Source organism: Zootermopsis nevadensis, unplaced genomic scaffold (assembly GCF_977971745.1).
Source record: "Zootermopsis nevadensis isolate Lab colony 2312 unplaced genomic scaffold, Znev_1.0 Znev_ptg000021l, whole genome shotgun sequence".
NCBI lineage: Eukaryota > Metazoa > Arthropoda > Insecta > Blattodea > Termopsidae > Zootermopsis > Zootermopsis nevadensis.
Window position 1 is genome coordinate 20,051,373 of NW_028259153.1, and position 19,720 is coordinate 20,071,092.

Below are 19,720 nucleotides of genomic sequence, written 5' to 3' on the forward strand. Positions count from 1 at the left end.
AAAAAACGCTGCAAACCTTCTGAAATGCGCACAAAACCAAAAATTTTCGGATAATTCAAAAAAAAATTAAAAGTTGAAAATTTTCAAAAATTCTTAGTTTTGTGTGCTTTTTGGACGATTTCCCACGTTTTTCGATTTTTAGAAATTTTTCCAAAAAATTGAAATTTCTCAAAGGGGTACCCCTTTGAGAATTTTCAAAAATTTTCGAAATTTTTAAAAAATTAAAAACGACTGCAAATGGCGTGAAGCGCGAAGATAACTAAGAATTTTCGAAATTTTCGAAAAAAATTGAATTCAGCTAAGACGGGTGAGGCACAGCCCTAAACAAGCAGACAAGACTTGGGACAAGAACTTCCTAAGACTTGGGACAAGTGACTTCTCAAGACTTGGGACAAGAACTTCTCAAGACTTGGGACGAGTGACTTCTCAAGACTTGGGACGAGTGACTTCTCAAGACTTGGGACGAGTGACTTCTCAAGACTTGGGACAAGAACTTCTCAAGACTTGGGACGAGTGACTTCTCAAGACTTGGGACGAGTGACTTCTCAAGACTTGGGACAAGAACTTCTCAAGACTTGGGACAAGTGACTTCTCAAGGCTTGGGACAAGAACTCTCAAGACTTGGGACGAGTGACTTCTCAAGACTTGGGACGAGTGACTTCACAAGACTTGGGACGAGTGACTTCTCAAGACTTGGAACAAGTGATTTCTCAAGACTTGGGACAAGAACTTCTCAAGACTTGGGACGAGTGACTTCTCATGACTTCGGACGAGTGACTTCTCAAGACTTGGGACAAGTGACTTCTCAAGACTTGGGACAATAATTTCTCAAGACTTGGGACATGTGACTTCTCAAGACTTGGGACAAGAACTTCTCAAGACTTGGGACGAGTGTCTTCTCAAGACTTGGGACAAGTGACTTCTCAAGACTTGGGACGAGTGTCTTCTCAAGACTTGGGACAAGTGACGTCTCAAGACTTGGGAGTCTAGTCCTGATAGGGATGGGACAGGTCAAATTTAGAAGGAAAATTTTTCAAATTTTTCGAAAAATCAAAAAACGCTGCAAACCTTCTGAAATGCGCACAAAACCAAAAATTTTCGGATAATTCCAAAAAAAATTAAAATTAGAAAATTTTCAAAAATTCTTAGTTTTGTGCGCTTTTTGGACGATTTGCCAGTTTTTCGATTTTTAGAAATTTTTCGAAAAAATTGAAATTTCTAAAAAATTAAAAACGACTGCAAATGGCGTGAAACGCGAAGATAACTAAGAATTTTCGAAATTTTCGAAAAAAATTGAATTCAGCTAAGACGGGTGAGGCACAGCCCTAAACAAGCAGACAAGACTTGGGACAAGAACTTCTCAAGACTTGGGACAAGAACTTCTCAAGACTTGGGACGAGTGACTTCTCAAGACTTGGGACAAGTGACTTCTCAAGACTTGGGGCAAGAACTTCTCAAGACTTGGGACAAGTGACTTCTCAAGACTTGGGACAAGAACTTCTCAAGACTTGGGACGTGTGACTTCTCAAGACTTGGGACAATAACTTCTCAAGACTTGGGACAAGAGACTTCTCAAGACTTGGGACAAGAACTTCTCAAGACTTTTGACGAGTGACTTCTCAAGGCTTGGGACGAATGACTTCTCAAGACTTGGGACGAGTGACTTCTCAAGACTTGGGACGAGTGACTTCTCAAGACTTGGGACAAGAACTTCTAAAGACTTGGGACAAGTGACTTCTCAAGGCTTGGGACAAGAACTTCTCAAGACTTGGGACGAGTGACTTCTCAAGACTTGGGACGAGTGACTTCTCAAGACTTGGGACAAGTGACTTCTCAAGACTTTGGACATGTGACTTCTCAAGACTTGGGACAAGAACTTCTCAAGTCTTGGGACGAGTGACTTCTCAAGACTTGGGAGTCTAGTCCTGATAGGGATGGGACAGGTAAAATTTAGAAGGAAAATTTTTCAAATTTTTCGAAAAATCAAAAAACGCTGCAAACCTTCTGAAATGCGCACAAAACCAAAAATTTTCGGATAATTCAAAAAAAAATTAAAAGTTGAAAATTTTCAAAAATTCTTAGTTTTGTGCGCTTTTTGGACGATTTGCCACGTTTTTCGATTTTTAGAAATTTTTCGAAAAAATTGAAATTTCTCAAAGGGGTACCCCTTTGAGAATTTTCAAAAATTTTCCAAATTTTAGAAAAATTAAAAACGACTGCAAATGGCGTGAAACGCGAAGATAACTAAGAATTTTCGAAATTTTCGAAAAAAAATTGAATTCAGCTAAGACGGGTGAGGCACAGCCCTAAACAAGCAGACAAGACTTGGGACAAGAACTTCCTAAGACTTGGGACAAGTGACTTCTCAAGACTTGGGACAAGAACTTCTCAAGACTTGGGACGAGTGACTTCTCAAGACTTGGGACGAGTGACTTCTCAAGACTTGGGACAAGAACTTCTCAAGACTTGGGACGAGTGACTTCTCAAGACTTGGGACGAGTGACTTCTCAAGACTTGGGACAAGAACTTCTCAAGACTTGGGACAAGTGACTTCTCAAGGCTTGGGACAAGAACTTCTCAAGACTTGGGACGAGTGACTTCTCAAGACTTGGGACGAGTGACTTCTCAAGACTTGGAACAAGTGATTTCTCAAGACTTGGGACAAGAACTTCTCAAGACTTGGGACGAGTGACTTCTCATGACTTCGGACGAGTGACTTCTCAAGACTTGGGACAAGTGACTTCTCAAGACTTGGGACAATAATTTCTCAAGACTTGGGACATGTGACTTCTCAAGACTTGGGACAAGAACTTCTCAAGACTTGGGACGAGTGTCTTCTCAAGACTTGGGACAAGTGACTTCTCAAGACTTGGGACGAGTGTCTTCTCAAGACTTGGGAGAAGTGACGTCTCAAGACTTGGGAGTCTAGTCCTGATAGGGATGGGACAGGTCAAATTTAGAAGGAAAAATTTTCAAATTTTTCGAAAAATCAAAAAACGCTGCAAACCTTCTGAAATGCGCACAAAACCAAAAATTTTCGGATAATTAAAAAAAAATTAAAATTAGAAAATTTTCAAAAATTCTTAGTTTTGTGCGCTTTTTGGACGGTTTGCCAGTTTTTCGATTTTTAGAAATTTTTCGAAAAAATTGAAATTTCTCAAAGGGGTACCCCTTTGAGAATTTTCAAAAAATTTCGAAATTTTTAAAAAATTAAAAACGACTGCAAATGGCGTGAAACGCGAAGATAACTAAGAATTTTCGAAATTTTCGAAAAAAAATTGAATTCAGCTAAGACGGGTGAGGCACAGCCCTAAACAAGCAGACAAGACTTGGGACAAGAACTTCTCAAGACTTGGGACAAGTGACTTCTCAAGACTTGGGACAAGAACTTCTCAAGACTTGGGACGAGTGACTTCTCAAGAATTGGGACGAGTGACTTCTCAAGACTTGGGACAAGAACTTCTCAAGACTTGGGACGAGTGACTTCTCAAGACTTGGGACAAATGACTTCTCAAGACTTGGGACAAGAACTTCTCAAGACTTGGGACATGTGACTTCTCAAGACTTGGGACAAGAACTTCTCAAGACTTGGGACGAGTGACTTCTCAAGACTTGGGACGAGTGACTTCTCAAGACTTGGGACAAGAACTTCTCAAGACTTGGGACAAGTGACTTCTCAAGACTTGGGACAAGAACTTCTCAAGACTTGGGACGAGTGACTTTTCAAGACTTGGGACAAGTGACTTCTCAAGACTTGGGTCAAGAACTTCTCAAGACTTGGGACAATGACTTCTCAAGACTTGGGACAAGTGACTTCTCAAGACTTGGGATTCTAGTTCTGATAGGGATGGGACAGGTCAAATTTAGAAGGAAAAATTTTCAAATTTTTCGAAAAATCAAAAAACGCTGGAAACCTTCTGAAATGCGCACAAAACCAAAAATTTTCGGAAAATTCGGAAAAAAATTAAAAGTTTAAAATTTTCAAAAATTCTTAGTTTTGTGCGCTTTCTGGACGATTTGCCACGTTTTTCGATTTTTCGAAAAAATTGAAATTTCTTTGAGAATTTTCAAAATTTTTCGAAATTTTAAAAAAATTAAAAACGACTGCAAATGGCGTGAAACGCGAAGAAAACTTTTCGAAAAAAATTGAATTCAGCTAAGACGGGTAAGGCACAGCCCTAAACAAGCAGACAAGACTTGGGACAAGAACTTCTCAAGACTTGGCCCAAAGAAGGGGATAGCCCTGGAAAGGGGTGCGACTGGGGTAGTGGCCCTGGGGTGAAGGGTGTTGCCCTATCTACGAAACTATTGGGCCGAATTTGTCGTGGCTTCCTTGACCTATACTTGACCTCATTTTGACATGAGTATGGTCAATCAGGTATTTACCGTTTGGCATAAATACGCGTGAAACTTATGACCTTGAGAATTTTAAAGACCTCTATCTGGCAAACTATTGTTGCGATCTTGTCTTGACTTTGTCATGACCTTGACCTAACTGACATCAATGTTACAAGAGAATAATCACTCTGATAACTGATGAAGATGTGAGGGCGAAATAATGTACAACAGTGGTCCCCAACGCGGTGCCCGCGTTGATACGGAAAGAGGTTATACTGAATAATAAAGGCCGTTCAACCATGAACATTATAAAATCAAAGCACAGTTCTCTACGTACCAATGCCCATCTTGACGATTGCGAGCAGCAACATCATCCTACTCTCCCAAATTTGAAAAACTGGCCGCTGAAATGCAGTGCCATACATCACACTAACTTCCCACTTGAGTAATAATAATTGTACTTATAAAAGTACGTATTTTTGATTGCATAGTTTCTTGTATCATTAAACGTCGTGTTGTTTTGTGTATTATTTGGTGTCCATATCTTATTTGTCCAGAGAAAAGAAAATTTGGCTTTGTTAATTGGTTGGTGCCCGCCACGATCTCATAAACTCTCAAATGTGCCCTTGGGCAAAAAAAGGTTGGGGACCACTGACGTAAGGCAATACATGCCAAACATTATCATCAGTGCGTTTGGTGTAATCACGCACGTCTGCTGATATCGAAGTTTCAACGATCCTACGTGCGGATATCCGTATATCCCATGTACACATAAGATCGAGATTAGATACATTTCTTTTGTACATTCATGTATGTCTGATGGTTGATATGGGTTGCCATTATCCACACATTGAAGGCAGATTCATATTTATTTATGACGGACTTTGCTCGACTGTCTTAACTACCACGCACCGTGGGACATAGCCGCAGAGCTCGACCGTCCATGTACGACGCAGTGCGAAGAATGAAACAATAAGAAAAGGGCGGGGAACTCCAAATTAAAATATAAATAAACATCACGTACAAGCAGCTTACCGTGTCTCGTTTGTGTGCGGTGTGTCGTAGTTGGCTGCCTGTTTTCTGAGTCAAAGTCACACGGTGCTTGATATCTGGCTGGCTAACTTCTTCGGTGCGTGCTACTTTCCGCGTTGCCTGACAGCACAAGTCCCTCGGCGATACCGACTACATAAGAATAAAATTAAGAATATATATATACGCATGTGTATATAAATATGCATATATATTTTTTGAGAGAATAAGAAATTTTGGTAGAATCAAAAAAGAGTAAAAACATAATATAATAAGAAATCACATAAAGTACGTCGCCGTGGCTTCTGTGTGTGCGCTCGAGTGCGGTGCATGCTACTTGGTCGGTCGCGTTCTGAGGCAAAGTCAGACGGCGCGCGGTAGTTCCCTGTTTTGCTTGGCACCACAAACCCCTCGGCGATACCGACTTGGTAACAATAAAAAATAACAATATATATGCATACATACATTTTTATATATTTTTTTAAACAAGTGAAAGTGCGCTGTCACGGGGAGGCTGCCCGTGCCTCTGGCGGCGGTTTCCTAGAGGACAACTAACTGCGTCTCTATCTCAACCACACCCACCCCTTCCAACTCACGTAACATGTGACGACCTTGAGATCATCACAAGGAAACCCAGACAATGATTACGAGAGAAATGCATCTGGGGTAATGACAGAACATCATTTAGAAGTGATGGAATGATGACTGTAGGCGCTAAGGAGCTAGTTGCTATGAGAAACTGGCAGGGTGCTGGGGCCACCAACCTTGTCGCAAATACTTTGAGTGGACGTGGGGATTCCCCACTAAGTAAAGGAGAGCCACCAAAATGTCTTACCTTGAGGAAACATCTCTCCATGACACCAGCAGCAGCAATCTCAATGTAACAAGTAGAAACAGAACAAAATAAAGAGAGGAATTCTACAAAAACATTACTTTTGTAATTGACATTACGTCATTAAACAGTTTCACGAGACGCGGTTTTAGTGCACGCTGATTACTGAATTGACAGCAATTTCTGATTGAGGTCACAATGTTTATTAAGATCCCGGGACCCCTTCAACATGATCAATAAAACGCGCAACAAACAAAACTACGTTCTACCTCCAAGATTCAAACGCAAAGGAATCTTCACTCGCAGACGGCTCGAACACAAACATCCGGCAAAAGAGTTACACCACTTAAAGTCCTCTCCCTTCCATTTCAGCGCGGATTCTTACAGTAGAATTAAGTTCTACAATAAAAGGAGGGCAGAAATGGGTTTCGTATTGTATGCATTTCCTTCCTGATTTCTGCCCTCTAAAAAATAACTGAGGGTTTTCGTGGGTGGGATATGGGAGCCTAAGATGAGAGGAAGGAGGGGTTATGCAAAAACGTATTTATAAGGGAGCAGCCAAGGTGGCACATCCTCTTCTACATTTCGCTGCACCAACGCCACACCCACAAGGAAGAACACCACACCAGGACTTCACTCTAAATTCCTACTCTGTCCCGACTAATTTTCATAAGACTCATTACTATACCAGCCTGCCTGCCTTCTCTTCTTGTCTGCACGTCATTTTCAAAGGAACCCCCGTACCCATTTTGTCAGGACGAGTAGGATTCTCCACGGGTATTAGCTCATCAGCCGAAGGGAAATCACCGGTTTGAACCTCAGCCAATTTAATGTCAACCGGAAATCCACGTCCACATGAATCGCCGAAATATCCTGCTCCTACTGCGATCTCAAAAGGGCCACGAAGCGGACCTGCGATACTTCTCGCACAGCTTCACAAGGTCGTAGACCCAACCAACCGTCGGGGCCATGAGAGAATAAAAAAGGGGGAAAAAGAAAGGAAGACCAAGTAAAAACAGAAAAAATAAAATACACAATTAGACCAAATCACCTCCTTCAGAATACAAAATAATCCTCCCACACCGCTATACCGTACCCCGTATAGACCAAACCCCCGGGGACCCACCTAACAAGCTCGGTCAACTATAAACAAGAGCAGGCAAGGTCGGCAGGCCACTGGACGACCTGTCAGTGCCACAGCGTGACCCACTTCACTCTTGTTTCTACTATTAAGCCACGCTCTGCTACCAACTTGCGCCCCACTGGTGACGTAAAAGATAAAAAACTCCGAAGGCCGGGAGGAGGTACGGTCACAGAATTATTGTTGCGGGTGAACGCCAAAATACAAATAAATGCTCACCAAAAATTACTAAAAAGTATATAAAGAAAAATAGATATGTTTTTAAAAAAAGGAACATGCAAACTCCAATCAATCAACCCCACCTCCAAGACTCAGGCTGCGGTCGGGGTTACGACAAGTAAAAGAAAAACAGAACTATATGACTTCGACCACTCGGTCCTAGAATCCTCCTCTGCCCGGGACTGTCCGCCCTGCTGGCCTTGAAGCCACCTGCGCCAAAGAACGTCGAGAGAGGGAGATAGGCCACTTCGAGCCATGAGGTATGCCTCACACTCCTCTAAGAACACACAGTTAACAATTCTACCTTAGTCATTGAGCACGCACCTTCCATTTTCACAAGACAGATTTTGTCATTCTCACTACAAACCCATTCACAAGTTATCACTTTTAATATACGTCACGACAGTGAAACAAAATGTCACCTGACAAAAAGTAACCTCCCTACCTCACAGATTCATACTGGAACCTTTCTTTTCTCTTCCCCGACACAAATGCAAAAACAAACAGCATTCTGATGGCGCAGCTGATTGAACATGTACTTTTGTTCTGGGGGACACACCACACAGGCAGCATTGCTAAACTAGCATTACTTCACGTATTTAAATTCCTCAAGTAACTGCACAACGCACAAAACCCGCAAATAATACACTTCTTAGTATATAAATGTCACTTACCAATGTCGTAAACGCCTCATGACGTTCATTTATTTGATTCGAGAATCATCGACACATAACCTCAACCGACTAACGAGAACACCCCATAATTTCCAGTCTCTTATTCCGTAACCTAATAACAGCCCACAAAGATCACTGTTCGCACACAGAAACTTACAGCAATGATTCTTGCATTATGGCATTTTAAGAGACTGAATATTTGCCATTATGAACTGAAATAAATGTAGCACGCAAACTTCCTCAAAAGCCAAACACGTCCTCACTGCCAACTCGCTGCACATAAAGTACTTACGCCAGTCATACCACACCTCCATGACTCCAAAGACTACAATCACGCAACAAATTTTCTAGTAACGAACCCAATAAACTACGTATTCAGCGGGAGAAGGGCATAAGTGATCAAAGAATCCGAATCTACCACACGCCTCGTAGCCGAAGATGTAACGTACGAGACTGTTGGGGATGACGTCGGCAGTTCGAGACCCAGCGGATTTTTACAGTAGTATAAGTTCTAGAAATAAGAGGGCAGAAACGGGTTTGGTTTTGTATGCTTTATCTTCCCGATTTCTGCCCTCTAAAAAATTAGATAGGGTTTCGTGGGTGGGGTATGGGAGCCTAAGATGAGAGAAGGAGGGGGTTATGCAAAAATATATTTATGAGGGAGCAGCCAAGGTGGTCCAGTCTTCAAAGTGTGCATTTAAGAGTAGCGAGTGCCTAGCCCACTGACAACACCAGACATCATATCATTTCAATTCCAAATTTCAAGGCGACCTACCATCTCAGAATTTCACTGCAACTGAGAAAATCCACATAAATCCAGGGTACTTACCACTCACCTACGCTGCTCTCTGTAATGTTATTCTTTAAACACATTACAGCACTGATGCCTTCATTCTTCTTACACATTCTTAAAATTCAGTACATAAACAAAATGGTCAATACCTACTGCTTGTCTCTCACACACACACATCTCTACATTCTTCCTATAAACAATCTGACAGGCAAAATATTTTTTCGAAAAATCTGAAAAAAAACTAGGACTTTGCTGCCCGGTTGCCCTACATTCGTAGCCAGCCCTGCCTGTAATCCCTGGTCTCTCCTGCCTTGCCCTCACAGCATGGGCCATCCTACCACGTCTTGAACGGCTTGACGTGCTTTTCCAGGTCTGCCCTAACTTGTAGTGCCCGACACGCTCTGTTCTCTGTGTGCAACCACTGCCGGTTTATGTGATCATGATTTGGAACAAGTTTTCAATTTTTTTTTCAAAATTAAAAGATGCAAGAATTTCGAAAAGTAATAAAAAGTCTAAAAATCTTGTAAAAATTTTAAAATTTTTCAAATGGGTTCAGTTTTCAATGGGCTGGTCATCGAGTACGCTGTGTACAGGCAGGGGTTACCAAGAGATGGTCTGGACATGGCAGGTATAAATGTATGAATACATGCTGTACTAGGCATGGTTTAGGTCGAGTATGAACGGGCCTACGCCATACGCTGGCTGGGTAATGGAAGCCCTAGACATTGGCTGGGCTTGTCGTGGGGCTGGGCTTTGTGCACAGTCCAGCTAATGCTCAGCCCGTGACAAGCCAAATCTGACAATCAATGTGCAACCCAGCCATGCAATGCTGAATTTGTCTAGTGGATTTTGTTAAGAAGATAAACTTTATAACAAATGTTAATGTTGCTAAAGCCCCCACAAAAACTGACTACATGCTCAGAAACCATCGAAAATGTGTAGTTTTTATAATTTAATAAAAGGAGAAGAGTGCTGTCGAGAGATACAGAGCACAACTTACCAAAACCTGTCAGCCCAGAAATCTGACACAACAGATGACTCAGAATATTATTTAAGGTATTTGAGCACTTCCAGTTTTGTTACAATGAACGTATCTTATATCCTTAAGAATGTACATAAATCTTTCTTACTGAAACACGCAAAACAACATACATGACAAGATACTGTAGTAATATTCTCATACTCCCCAATTATGTGGGTTTAGAAATCACATTCCACTAAGCTTCCAGTTTACATTCGCATTCCTTACAATAGGAAAGCACAAAGCATACATAAGAAACCTTGTATTATATTGCACTGGAATTAGAATACCACTGTCTCAAATGGCGAAGTGTATAAAAACCATGAAAACGACAAAAAATGTCCATTACATTAAATCTTATAACTTTTTTTAAAAAAAGATTAATATTTAAGAATTAATTCTTCAACATCAATTACTTCCAGCCTTACCCACTGACTAAGCCCAAAATTATCATTCTTCGTTCACATTATAGCACAGGGAACACATAACAGATATTCCTCGCATCTCGTTCTCAGCTGTCGCAACAGAATTGACATTCCGTGCGTTACTGCGAAATTGCCAACTGCAACACGCGAGTCATATTTCTCATACTAAAACATCCCTCATGAAACTAAAATCATCAAATGCAACTTATATAAATAAATAATCAAACACAGAGAATACGCCTACTTCGTTTACCTTGTGAGAAAATGCATCTAGAAACGTAATTGGTTTGTTTTCAGTAATTCTGCATTCATTCACGCAGCTTATGAAAAACAACTGGGACGCCCCCTCATACTCGCCTTAATGCTCGTATTCCAAAAAAACATACGTCTGTCTCAACGGTCGTAGTAACATAATTCACAAAACAATGCAATACCAGGTATGCGACTTATAAAAAATAAATGTTTATACGGCACAGCATCATTTTCAGTTGTCACCTTAATGATCAACTGTGCTCTGAAAACTGTCAGATCATGTTACTGTTCAAAAGCGAAATGACACTTGTCCACGACCGGATCATTAGAAACAGCAGAAAATTCTGCGCGGAACGACGAGTCACACACGCGCTCGGAACAGACGCTCGACCGGCCGCACTTTAATTTTGCTACTAAATTTGAATCACTGCAGAATCCTCATCTGATATGCCCCATTCATAAAACTCTTAAGACTACCAGATCCGCGGATCCATTTGACGCATTGTTTGCAAATGCAAAACTTGCAAGTTCCAGTTTCAGGTTATGAACCATGTTCAAACTCCTGATATCCTTCAGCACCAGTGAAAATTACATCCACCCAGATTCTCATGGCTTCCGGACTGGGCGCCATCAGGTGATACATCCTCTCATTCGTCTTCACCACGAACGTTAGCTGAGGATTTGGAGATTTTACAGAGTTCAGATGGTCCACATAAACTTCTTCAATGGACTGCAAAGAAAAGCACGAATTAACTCCCTGGTAGCAGGACCCTCGGGTCCGACGCCGAAGCCCACCACCAGCCAAGATCCTGAGCCAACTCCATCCATTTACCATCCTCACAGCCCGTCTCCCTAAGATCCATACTGATATTATCTTCCCATCTCCTTCTTGGTCTGCCCAGAGGTCGTTTTCCAGGATACTCCACCAAAATTCTGTTTGCACTTTTGCCTCCCCGAGCATGCCACATGTCCAGCCCATCGGATCCTCCTGGAGTTTACTATACTTACTGTGCTAGGTGACCTGCGCTCCTCATTTTGCAATATTCTAAATTCCCCACTTATTTCATCCTTCCTAGGTCCATCGCATCTTGTCTTCAAACACTTGTAATTTATGTTCTTCCTTCCAGGTAAGAGACATCGTTTCACAGCCATAAAAAACAACTGGCAAGATAATTCTTTTATATATCCTGGAGTTTCCAAATTGCATAAAAACAAGTGTTCCTGATTAAAATATATAATATAATTCAGGTCTATACACAAACTTTATTTACAGATGTTAAAATTTAAAATTTGCGCTATTCATCGTTACTACGATGTTACAATACTGCGCCTTCATTTACTACATGTTTCGATGCGTAGCATCATCTTCAGGTTTTTCCTTTAAAACTACTTTATATTACAATGCAAGTTTTTCATTTATTCATCTGTTTTGTAAATTATTACAGTATGTGTTCTGTTGATCTTCTTATTTTATGTATCTTATATTTGTTTTCCATTATTCTGTGAATAAATTAATTAACATATGAGTTATTTATTTATATGTAAATAAGTTTGGAATATTGTTGTATATTTGTAAAAGTAAATTTTAACATCTGTAAATAAAGTTTGTGTATAGACCTGAATTATATTATATATTTTAATTATAAAACACAAACATGACGCATTTAAACTTTAAAAGTGTTCCAGAGTATATTCTACTCTTAATTTCATCATGGACCTCATTTCTATTTATTATCGTCACTCTCAGATACTTAAATTTTGAAACATTTTTAAATGTGTCGATTATAACTTTGTTCTGCCATTTTTGAAGACGCTGATCTCGTATTACGCCCATGTATTTAGTTTTGTCTACATTTACTTCTAGGCTGTATGACAGTTTCCGGTACCCACTGCAACCCCCGGGAAATTGACATCAGCTCAGGCGCAGACCAATCAATTCGAGCCCTTCCGGATTCCTGATGACATGCGAGTGAAATTAAAAAGCACTGGGGATAAAGCATCCCTATCTTAGGCCACTGTGTGATCTGACAGAAGGTTACCCATACGAACTCCACACACATCTTAATTAATCTGATACGTAATCTTTCCGTGTATGATGTCGCGTGAGTCTGGAGCAGATCTCCATCTCATCCTTGATCAACTGTGTCCTAGGTTTGTGTCCCATTTTAAACTCACTGATGCCTCTACACAACTCTACGTCATTCTCATTTTTGCTATTAGTATCCGACTCCCCTATCCGAGCTTTTATAGATGCTCCCTCAAAGTTCACCTTACACTCACACATCGTTCCCTGTTCATTAGAGTTCAAAGAAAAGCACGAAACCTACAAAAATGTAAAAATTAAATAAACCACCTGCAGCAATTTCTCATATCCTTGCTTCATTAACACAGAACTTAATAACTCAAGAAACAGTTCCTTATTTAACAACCCTTAACAAATGTGGCAAAGAACTTGCATTTAACTTGTTTTAGGAAAGAAAATAAGTGCCCTCGTGATGCAGGTGTTCATCAAAATTTATTCTAAGCTGAAAGTAGATGTTCTTTGATAATTATATTTTCATACTTTACCCTGCATGCCTTTCAGTCAATTTACCTGGAAGTACGCTCCGCCACGGGGTTTCTTCTCGCCTCGGTCACTATAATACGTGAATGTTCTTCGTACTCGGTCAAACACAAACCACCGTCTGTTCCAGTGATGAAACTTGGAACCCATCTTGTGCAGGTATCCTCGACATGAGGTGGAGTCTAAACTCGCGTGCGAACACAGCTCTATCTGGTGGCCGGCAGACTCTATGTGCTGCCGAAGATTCAGACTCTCGCTTCTGATTGGAAGGTATCGCGTCAGTGGTCGCTGGTGTGCCTCCTGTTTGATAACAAATAACACCAATTTGAAGACGGCAGAAATGCTAACCACTCAGCCGCAGCATCCGGTCCAACTACTGATTATCTGTACTTGTTAAACTGTAAGGAGAAGATAAGCAGACAGCAGCTGTGGGCTCTTTTAGGTCAATGTTACATGCGAATACTGGGTGGGTGGGTGGGGTGGGGGTTAAAAAATACGAAGACCACATGCTACGTAACAGTTCCCTGGAAAATGTGGTAATTCCATGTCCGCGTAAGAGAAGTTTTATCTTTAACACTAATCTTCTAGGACTGAGCATCTTAATATCTGGTGAAGAGCGGAGATTATGAAATGAGCTGGTCCATAACCAAGCCACAGAATCACACGTTACTTGACGCATCAACAGCCTTGTCCCACTGAACAAACAGCATAACACAACAGCCACTGGCTTCGTGCGGGAACGATTCTTGATACTGAAGCTGATAGTTACAACCAGTGCCAAAATTACACAGAGTCCATGAGGGCAGGTGTACTTAGGAAAGTGGCGACACCTCACGCAAAGTAAAGATTACAATGGACTGACACACAATAAAATTAAATTTAAAAAAACCTGTACATAGAAAACGTCAACAAATTAGGTAGATTAATTCTGAACATAAACCGCGCACACACCGACACACCTCTTCATCATATACAGTTTTACATTTTTTGGCGTGAAAAGATGCACATATTTCGTATGAACTACCCATAAATATATTTATGAACTGCGTTAATATGTAATCTGGTCCTCGCCTGAGGCCGTGGAGAGGATTTGTCCCTCTTCTGCACAGGTACAGACAGCTTCTCCTCATATGCCGATCCATCAGACAAAGGCCTCGTCTCCTCCGTGTCTCGTTCCAATTCCAACTCCTTCTCTCGCATCTGCAAAGAAATTTCCCACTTTTATTGCACCTGCCACTTGAATATCTTGCTCACCCAGCAAATTTAAAACAACGAATTCAGTTAACTGATTCTCAGATCCAAATATTTCCGACTTCAAAGCACGATGCCCAGTGCTTCAAAAAGGAATGACATTTCTGACAACTTTACATAACAAATGAATTATGGCACGTAATATCCTGTACAACTGTTAAAAGTATGAAATGTATCAAAATAACAAGACTGGAAAGTCGTCCTATTTGGAGTACACCAACATTCCAAAGGCATTCTTCATGCTACATCTTGCCTTAATGTGATCCCAGTTCATTTGCAGCTTCCTTGGTCATTTTTGCAACGATGAGAGAACAAGTCAATGTTCACAACAATTCCTTCAATTACCCTGGATCGTTTTTGCTTATGGTCCCATTGTTGCGCAACAATTGGTCCCAACAATGGAAGTTGTCCTTTGCACTAAGCAGCACGTATACGTGCATCACGTTTGGGTTGGTGGAGGTACAGCTCCACGATTTATTGACGTCGACACTAATATGAAGCAAGTAATGACTCCGTCAGCTACCACAGACCTGATTCCTGAGGTACAGCACATGAGGATCGCCGAACATAGCGACTCCTTGCACCACAGTGGGTTCATGGCGATGTCCTGGGAAGCCCAAAGCTGAAGTTCATCTCTCGGAAACTTTAAGAGCAGACGTCGAGAAACAAACCAATTACAATACCAGGGCTTCCTGGCATCACATCTTTTCTACCACACCACGGCCTTCAATATGAAGCAGTACATTGCACGAGACCGTAAACAGTCATTCATCAGTAATAAGACAGTTCGCGAATTTCCCCAGCCTCTTACTTCATACGCCAACAATGCATAAATGTGCAAACGACGAAAAAGCCTAATAATTGGGCTTACCAGTACAATTACATAAAAATTCTGCAACTTATCCTACATTTCTCAGTGAAGTACGTTCTTTGAACAGCAAGGTGGCAATCTATAATTATCACAAGCAGAGAAATGCAGTTAAATAAAATAACACCATATTCATCTACATCGTCTAACAGGAACGAAGGAAAAGCATTTCAATCGAAATAAATGTTTCGTGCTACATTAATTTTTAAAACAAATGTTCAGGGCGTCCTTTGGACGACACGCGTCCTAGCCAACAGCGCCACTCCAATATCCCCACAACTGTTATCGATTTTCAGCTAACGCTTGAAACCCCAACGATAATGGGATGTTATTCCTGCACGTCAACTTTGTAAACACAAGCCACAATAAACACAAGTGCTATGTTAGCGTTCTGGCAGCAGAACAGCTTCAGACGTATACACAGAGAAACAACTGACGAACAACGCGCCCGAACCAAACATCAGCTGCCCCACCTCGCCTCCGCCATTATCGGTCTCCCTTCCCCTCAAACTGTTCCAATCCACGAACTGCCAACCGCAGCCAAGAATAGGCTCTGCTTAATAAACCACCATCGACGAACATTTATAATAATGTTTCGCGTAATACTTGCAACATTCTGTCGAAAGTTAGGTTAGGGGACAATGAAATGTTATTCATAAGTAGGGTTCGATTGGGAAGTACGATGTAAACTGGCTCCACTTTGATCACGCGGCGTTGCCTTCGACAGCGGGCATGTACTTGTAACCTTGTACTGGCAGATAAAATGTAATCCCTCCAAATAAAACTACCTCAATTATATGTTAACACACGCGCGCACTCGCATCCATTTCAACAATTTATCTCAGTTTTGCCAACATTAACCAACAATCGATCGATACATATTAAGAACGATACATCGTTTTGCCAAAATTTAAATTTGTCCGACACGTCTAAAGCAAACCATGGTTCGCGATTGCTTTATGCAGCCTGCAATATTCTGCTTAATAAAGCACCGGTCGTGGAGATATTAAGAACCAGTAACACAACTCCGTGCATTCAGTAGATTGGGGAGGGGGATTCAGCTTCGCGCCTAGGCAGCGTTTACCCCACTACTACTGAACGGGAAGCTAGGGTGGGTCCCAAAGTCGGTCACCTACCCTGGTCATCCATCGTGCATCCCAGTGACTCCACCGAGAACCCCCTGATCCTATTAAGAGTCAATCTTATCTGCCGTTAATAAAAGTCATGTTACGACGACAAACAAACGCGTATCTTCCTGCGCTGAACACTGTGATAAACCGATAATCATTATCTCTTAAAAATATCAAACATAAAGGGCACCGCTTACGAAATCGGGTGACCAGATACATTAATGTTGCTTTAAATAGGCAATAACCCAGCACACAATCTACATCGACAGAGACAAATTGCAAGCACATAGAAAATCGTGTATGAAACTATATTTTGTTGTTGATCTTATCGGTCGAGTACGTTCAGTCTTACAACGCGACGTTTCGGTGACTAGTTCTGTCTGCGTCCTAGAGCGTGGATAAGCATGGCACAGTGTTCCGTGAAACAGCAAAATGTTCTGGTAAAAATACTGGGGGGGGGGGGGAGCCCAAAAATTCGAGTGTCCTCATAAATGAGCATTTTTATTTTAAAGTTATTTAAATAAGACCATTGCTGTGTGTACATGTAAGATAGGTTCTGAGGAAAACCATGAACAAATCTCACAGAGGGGTCACAACACCAGCCGCACTGCATCGCCCACGAAGGTCAAGAGGGGTCAGAGTGCCTGACCAAGGTAACAGGCCCTGCCCACACACTCGACAACGCAGGGGCGTGTTATTGTGAACACAGCAACGAACTTTTCCAGTTCCATAAAACGGGGGGGAAATTCCAGATACTTTCTTGAAAAGCAAAGTGACACCGCTCCATGACGTCATTTCGGCTTCAGCTCCTGTTCACAGCATCGCAGACACAAATTCTCAGTAACCGAGACACCCGATAATCGGGCACAAAGAAAGTCCATGGCAAACCAGAGACTTTTCACGGAGTGGACTTCTATTTGCTTTAATGAATATTAGATCAAAGGACTAAGAACTGAATGGAACGCGTCATAACCTCGTTTCTGACTTCACCAACCGGAAACATAAAGACATTATCACAAAGATAAGTTTTTCTTGAATGTCGCGCCGTGTAATCCGGTAGAAGTTAAACCATTGTGCAGAGAGGAACACCAAAATCAACAAGACCGAAGTGTGAACAATTAAGATGCCGGTACATGCGACCCCACCCCCGATTCACGACAATTTTGTTTCTCAAAGAAGATATATCAGTGCTCACGATCTCCATGGAGCCGAGTCCTTCCTGAAAAGCCAACAGTCGCTCAGTCACTCAAGAAGTTCCCAACATTTTATTGAACCCGAAGGTTCATTACCGCGTTCACAAGAGCCCGTCACGAGTCCCTATCCAGAGCCAGATGAATCCAGTCCATACCACCCCATCCTATTTATCTCAGATCTATTATAATATAATCCTCACATCTACGTCTCCGTCTTCCTAGTGGTCTCTTTCCTTCTGGTTTGCCCACCAAAATCCACTACGCTGATGCTTTCACTACTTAATTGTCAATTCTTTCTTCTGAACTTTACTTCAACTTTGAACGTTTGTAAAAGAAGATAATTTTTGCTCTTCGTTTCGGAAGCCAATCCCGATATTTCCACGGTATAAAATGGGTTTGCAGGAAAGGAACCAACTGGGTCGTTTGTGTGAAGAAGACGGCCGACAAAGGGTGCAACCAATAACATCGGGCGAGTGGTCACAGGGAGAGGGTTTTACTCACATCCAGGGCGCAACTGGCGACTCGTCTGCGAATATTTCGTCGCTTGTTGCCGGACTTGAGGTAATTCATCCACATGATGGACATCTTGTAGCGCGCAGTGTCCGCGACAGAATTGCACGGAATTATTACAACTCGCGTCTTGCTACGAACAAAATCGGTCGCGATTTAAAGAGAATTTCCGAAAAATATATTTTTGTCAACATCAAGATTGAAAGCGATACTGAAGTGGGCATCGCAGTGCACACAAGCGAACGACAACACCCGAGATTCGACTGCAAACTTCCATAAAATTACCACACGCACAAACAAAATGTTCGGCGTTTTAAAGACACCACGCCGGGTCCTGTCTTCACAGCCACACGTCACAACTAAAATGGAGTAACAGCTAAACGTAAATCAACACGACGACGAGCTCAAGCTTCAGACTTTCGAGAGAGTTCGTACGAGACTGAAATCATCTTCTGGTGGGCTCCAAAATGTGGCGGTGGAGGGCGAATAATACTGGGGGAGAGGGAGGGAGGGTCCATTTTGTAAATTGGCCTAGGGAGGCTGGGTCAGTCAGATCTTACGCGAGAATTCTTTTAATCAGATCGCTAGTTTGGCAGAGTAATCCAACTCACACGCATGAGTCGTCCTCATCTGGGGAAGGGGTGGGAGGGACACACGTGATTTTACTCGCTTATGATTCAGTGACTCACTAACAGCAAGTGAGGTGGGGGGGGGGGGGTGGCTGAGGGTTTGGGAAGAACCGCACCTGCGCCCCTCAAATACTGAATACTTGGGGAGAATTCATAGGGTGGGCTGTTTTTGTTCGCAAATTCAATCCTCCTAATTCGCATTTATCTCCCCTTTCCATACCGAAGGACAATGTGAGTCATCTCCACAGCGAAATACGATCTGGACGGGTTCAATTAAAACTGAACTCAATTCGAAGCCAGCTGCAGGGAAGCTCGTGCTCATGACGTCGGTCAAAGCCACACTGCTCCTTGTGGACCGAAGGCTTTTCGCACAAACACTTTCGAGACATATTTATGAGAGAAAGAAAGTCCAGGCTTTCCAATGGTGAAGAGTTGTTTTCTTTGCGGTGCGGACTGAATTCTTAAATATTACTAAGAGCAGCCCCTCTATACACCGTCGACGAAATATTTGAAAGAACGAAACACGAAAATAAATAACACCTACCCGGGAAAGCATCTGTACTGGGATTATTTTCGTTTGTCATATTTCTGGTTATCGAGGCTGTCTCCGGCAATGTTGCGGTAAAACATCTTGCTACATACACACCAACGTTTCAGAAGTACTTGCTACCTCCATCATCAGGGTGCTACAACCCATAACAGACAGTGAGAACATCAAATCGTATCCGACAGTAATAATACTTACTGCAGAGAACAAATTATGAAGTTCCGCGCTGTATTAAGCTCTCCACCCCCGTTAATTGTAAATCTGTTGTTCATATAAAAATGCATTAATATACGACTGAATGAAAA

At 41.8% G+C, this 19,720-nt stretch overlaps 2 protein-coding genes across 7 annotated transcripts in view; one reads left to right on the forward strand and one right to left on the reverse strand.

Moving 5' to 3' along the window:
• LOC110828577 (uncharacterized) overlaps positions 1-13,291 on the forward strand; it is a 202,228-nt gene extending 188,937 nt beyond the window's left edge. For 3 of the 6 annotated variants that reach the window (XR_015536130.1, XM_087352575.1, XM_087352576.1), the window contains one exon: positions 12,589-13,291. Coding sequence is in view for 4 of the 6 variants with exons in the window: in XM_087352575.1 (XP_087208701.1) it covers positions 12,589-12,683 (95 nt within the window). In the remaining 2 variants the exon portion in view is untranslated. Of the gene's footprint in view, positions 1-5,857; positions 8,236-12,588 lie in introns of those variants that run through there. The other 3 variants (XM_087352573.1, XM_087352572.1, XR_015536135.1) reach the window with 2 other exon arrangements.
• Positions 9,966-19,720, reverse strand: part of LOC110840184 (pleckstrin homology-like domain family B member 1) — a 52,740-nt gene continuing 42,985 nt past the window's right edge. The window contains exons 19-21 of the mRNA XM_087352562.1: positions 14,359-14,487; positions 13,318-13,587; positions 9,966-11,454 (exon numbers count right to left, since the gene is read on the reverse strand). Coding sequence (XP_087208688.1) covers positions 11,266-11,454; positions 13,318-13,587; positions 14,359-14,487 — 588 coding nt within the window. The 3' untranslated portion in view covers positions 9,966-11,265. The remainder of the gene's footprint in view (positions 11,455-13,317; positions 13,588-14,358; positions 14,488-19,720) is intronic.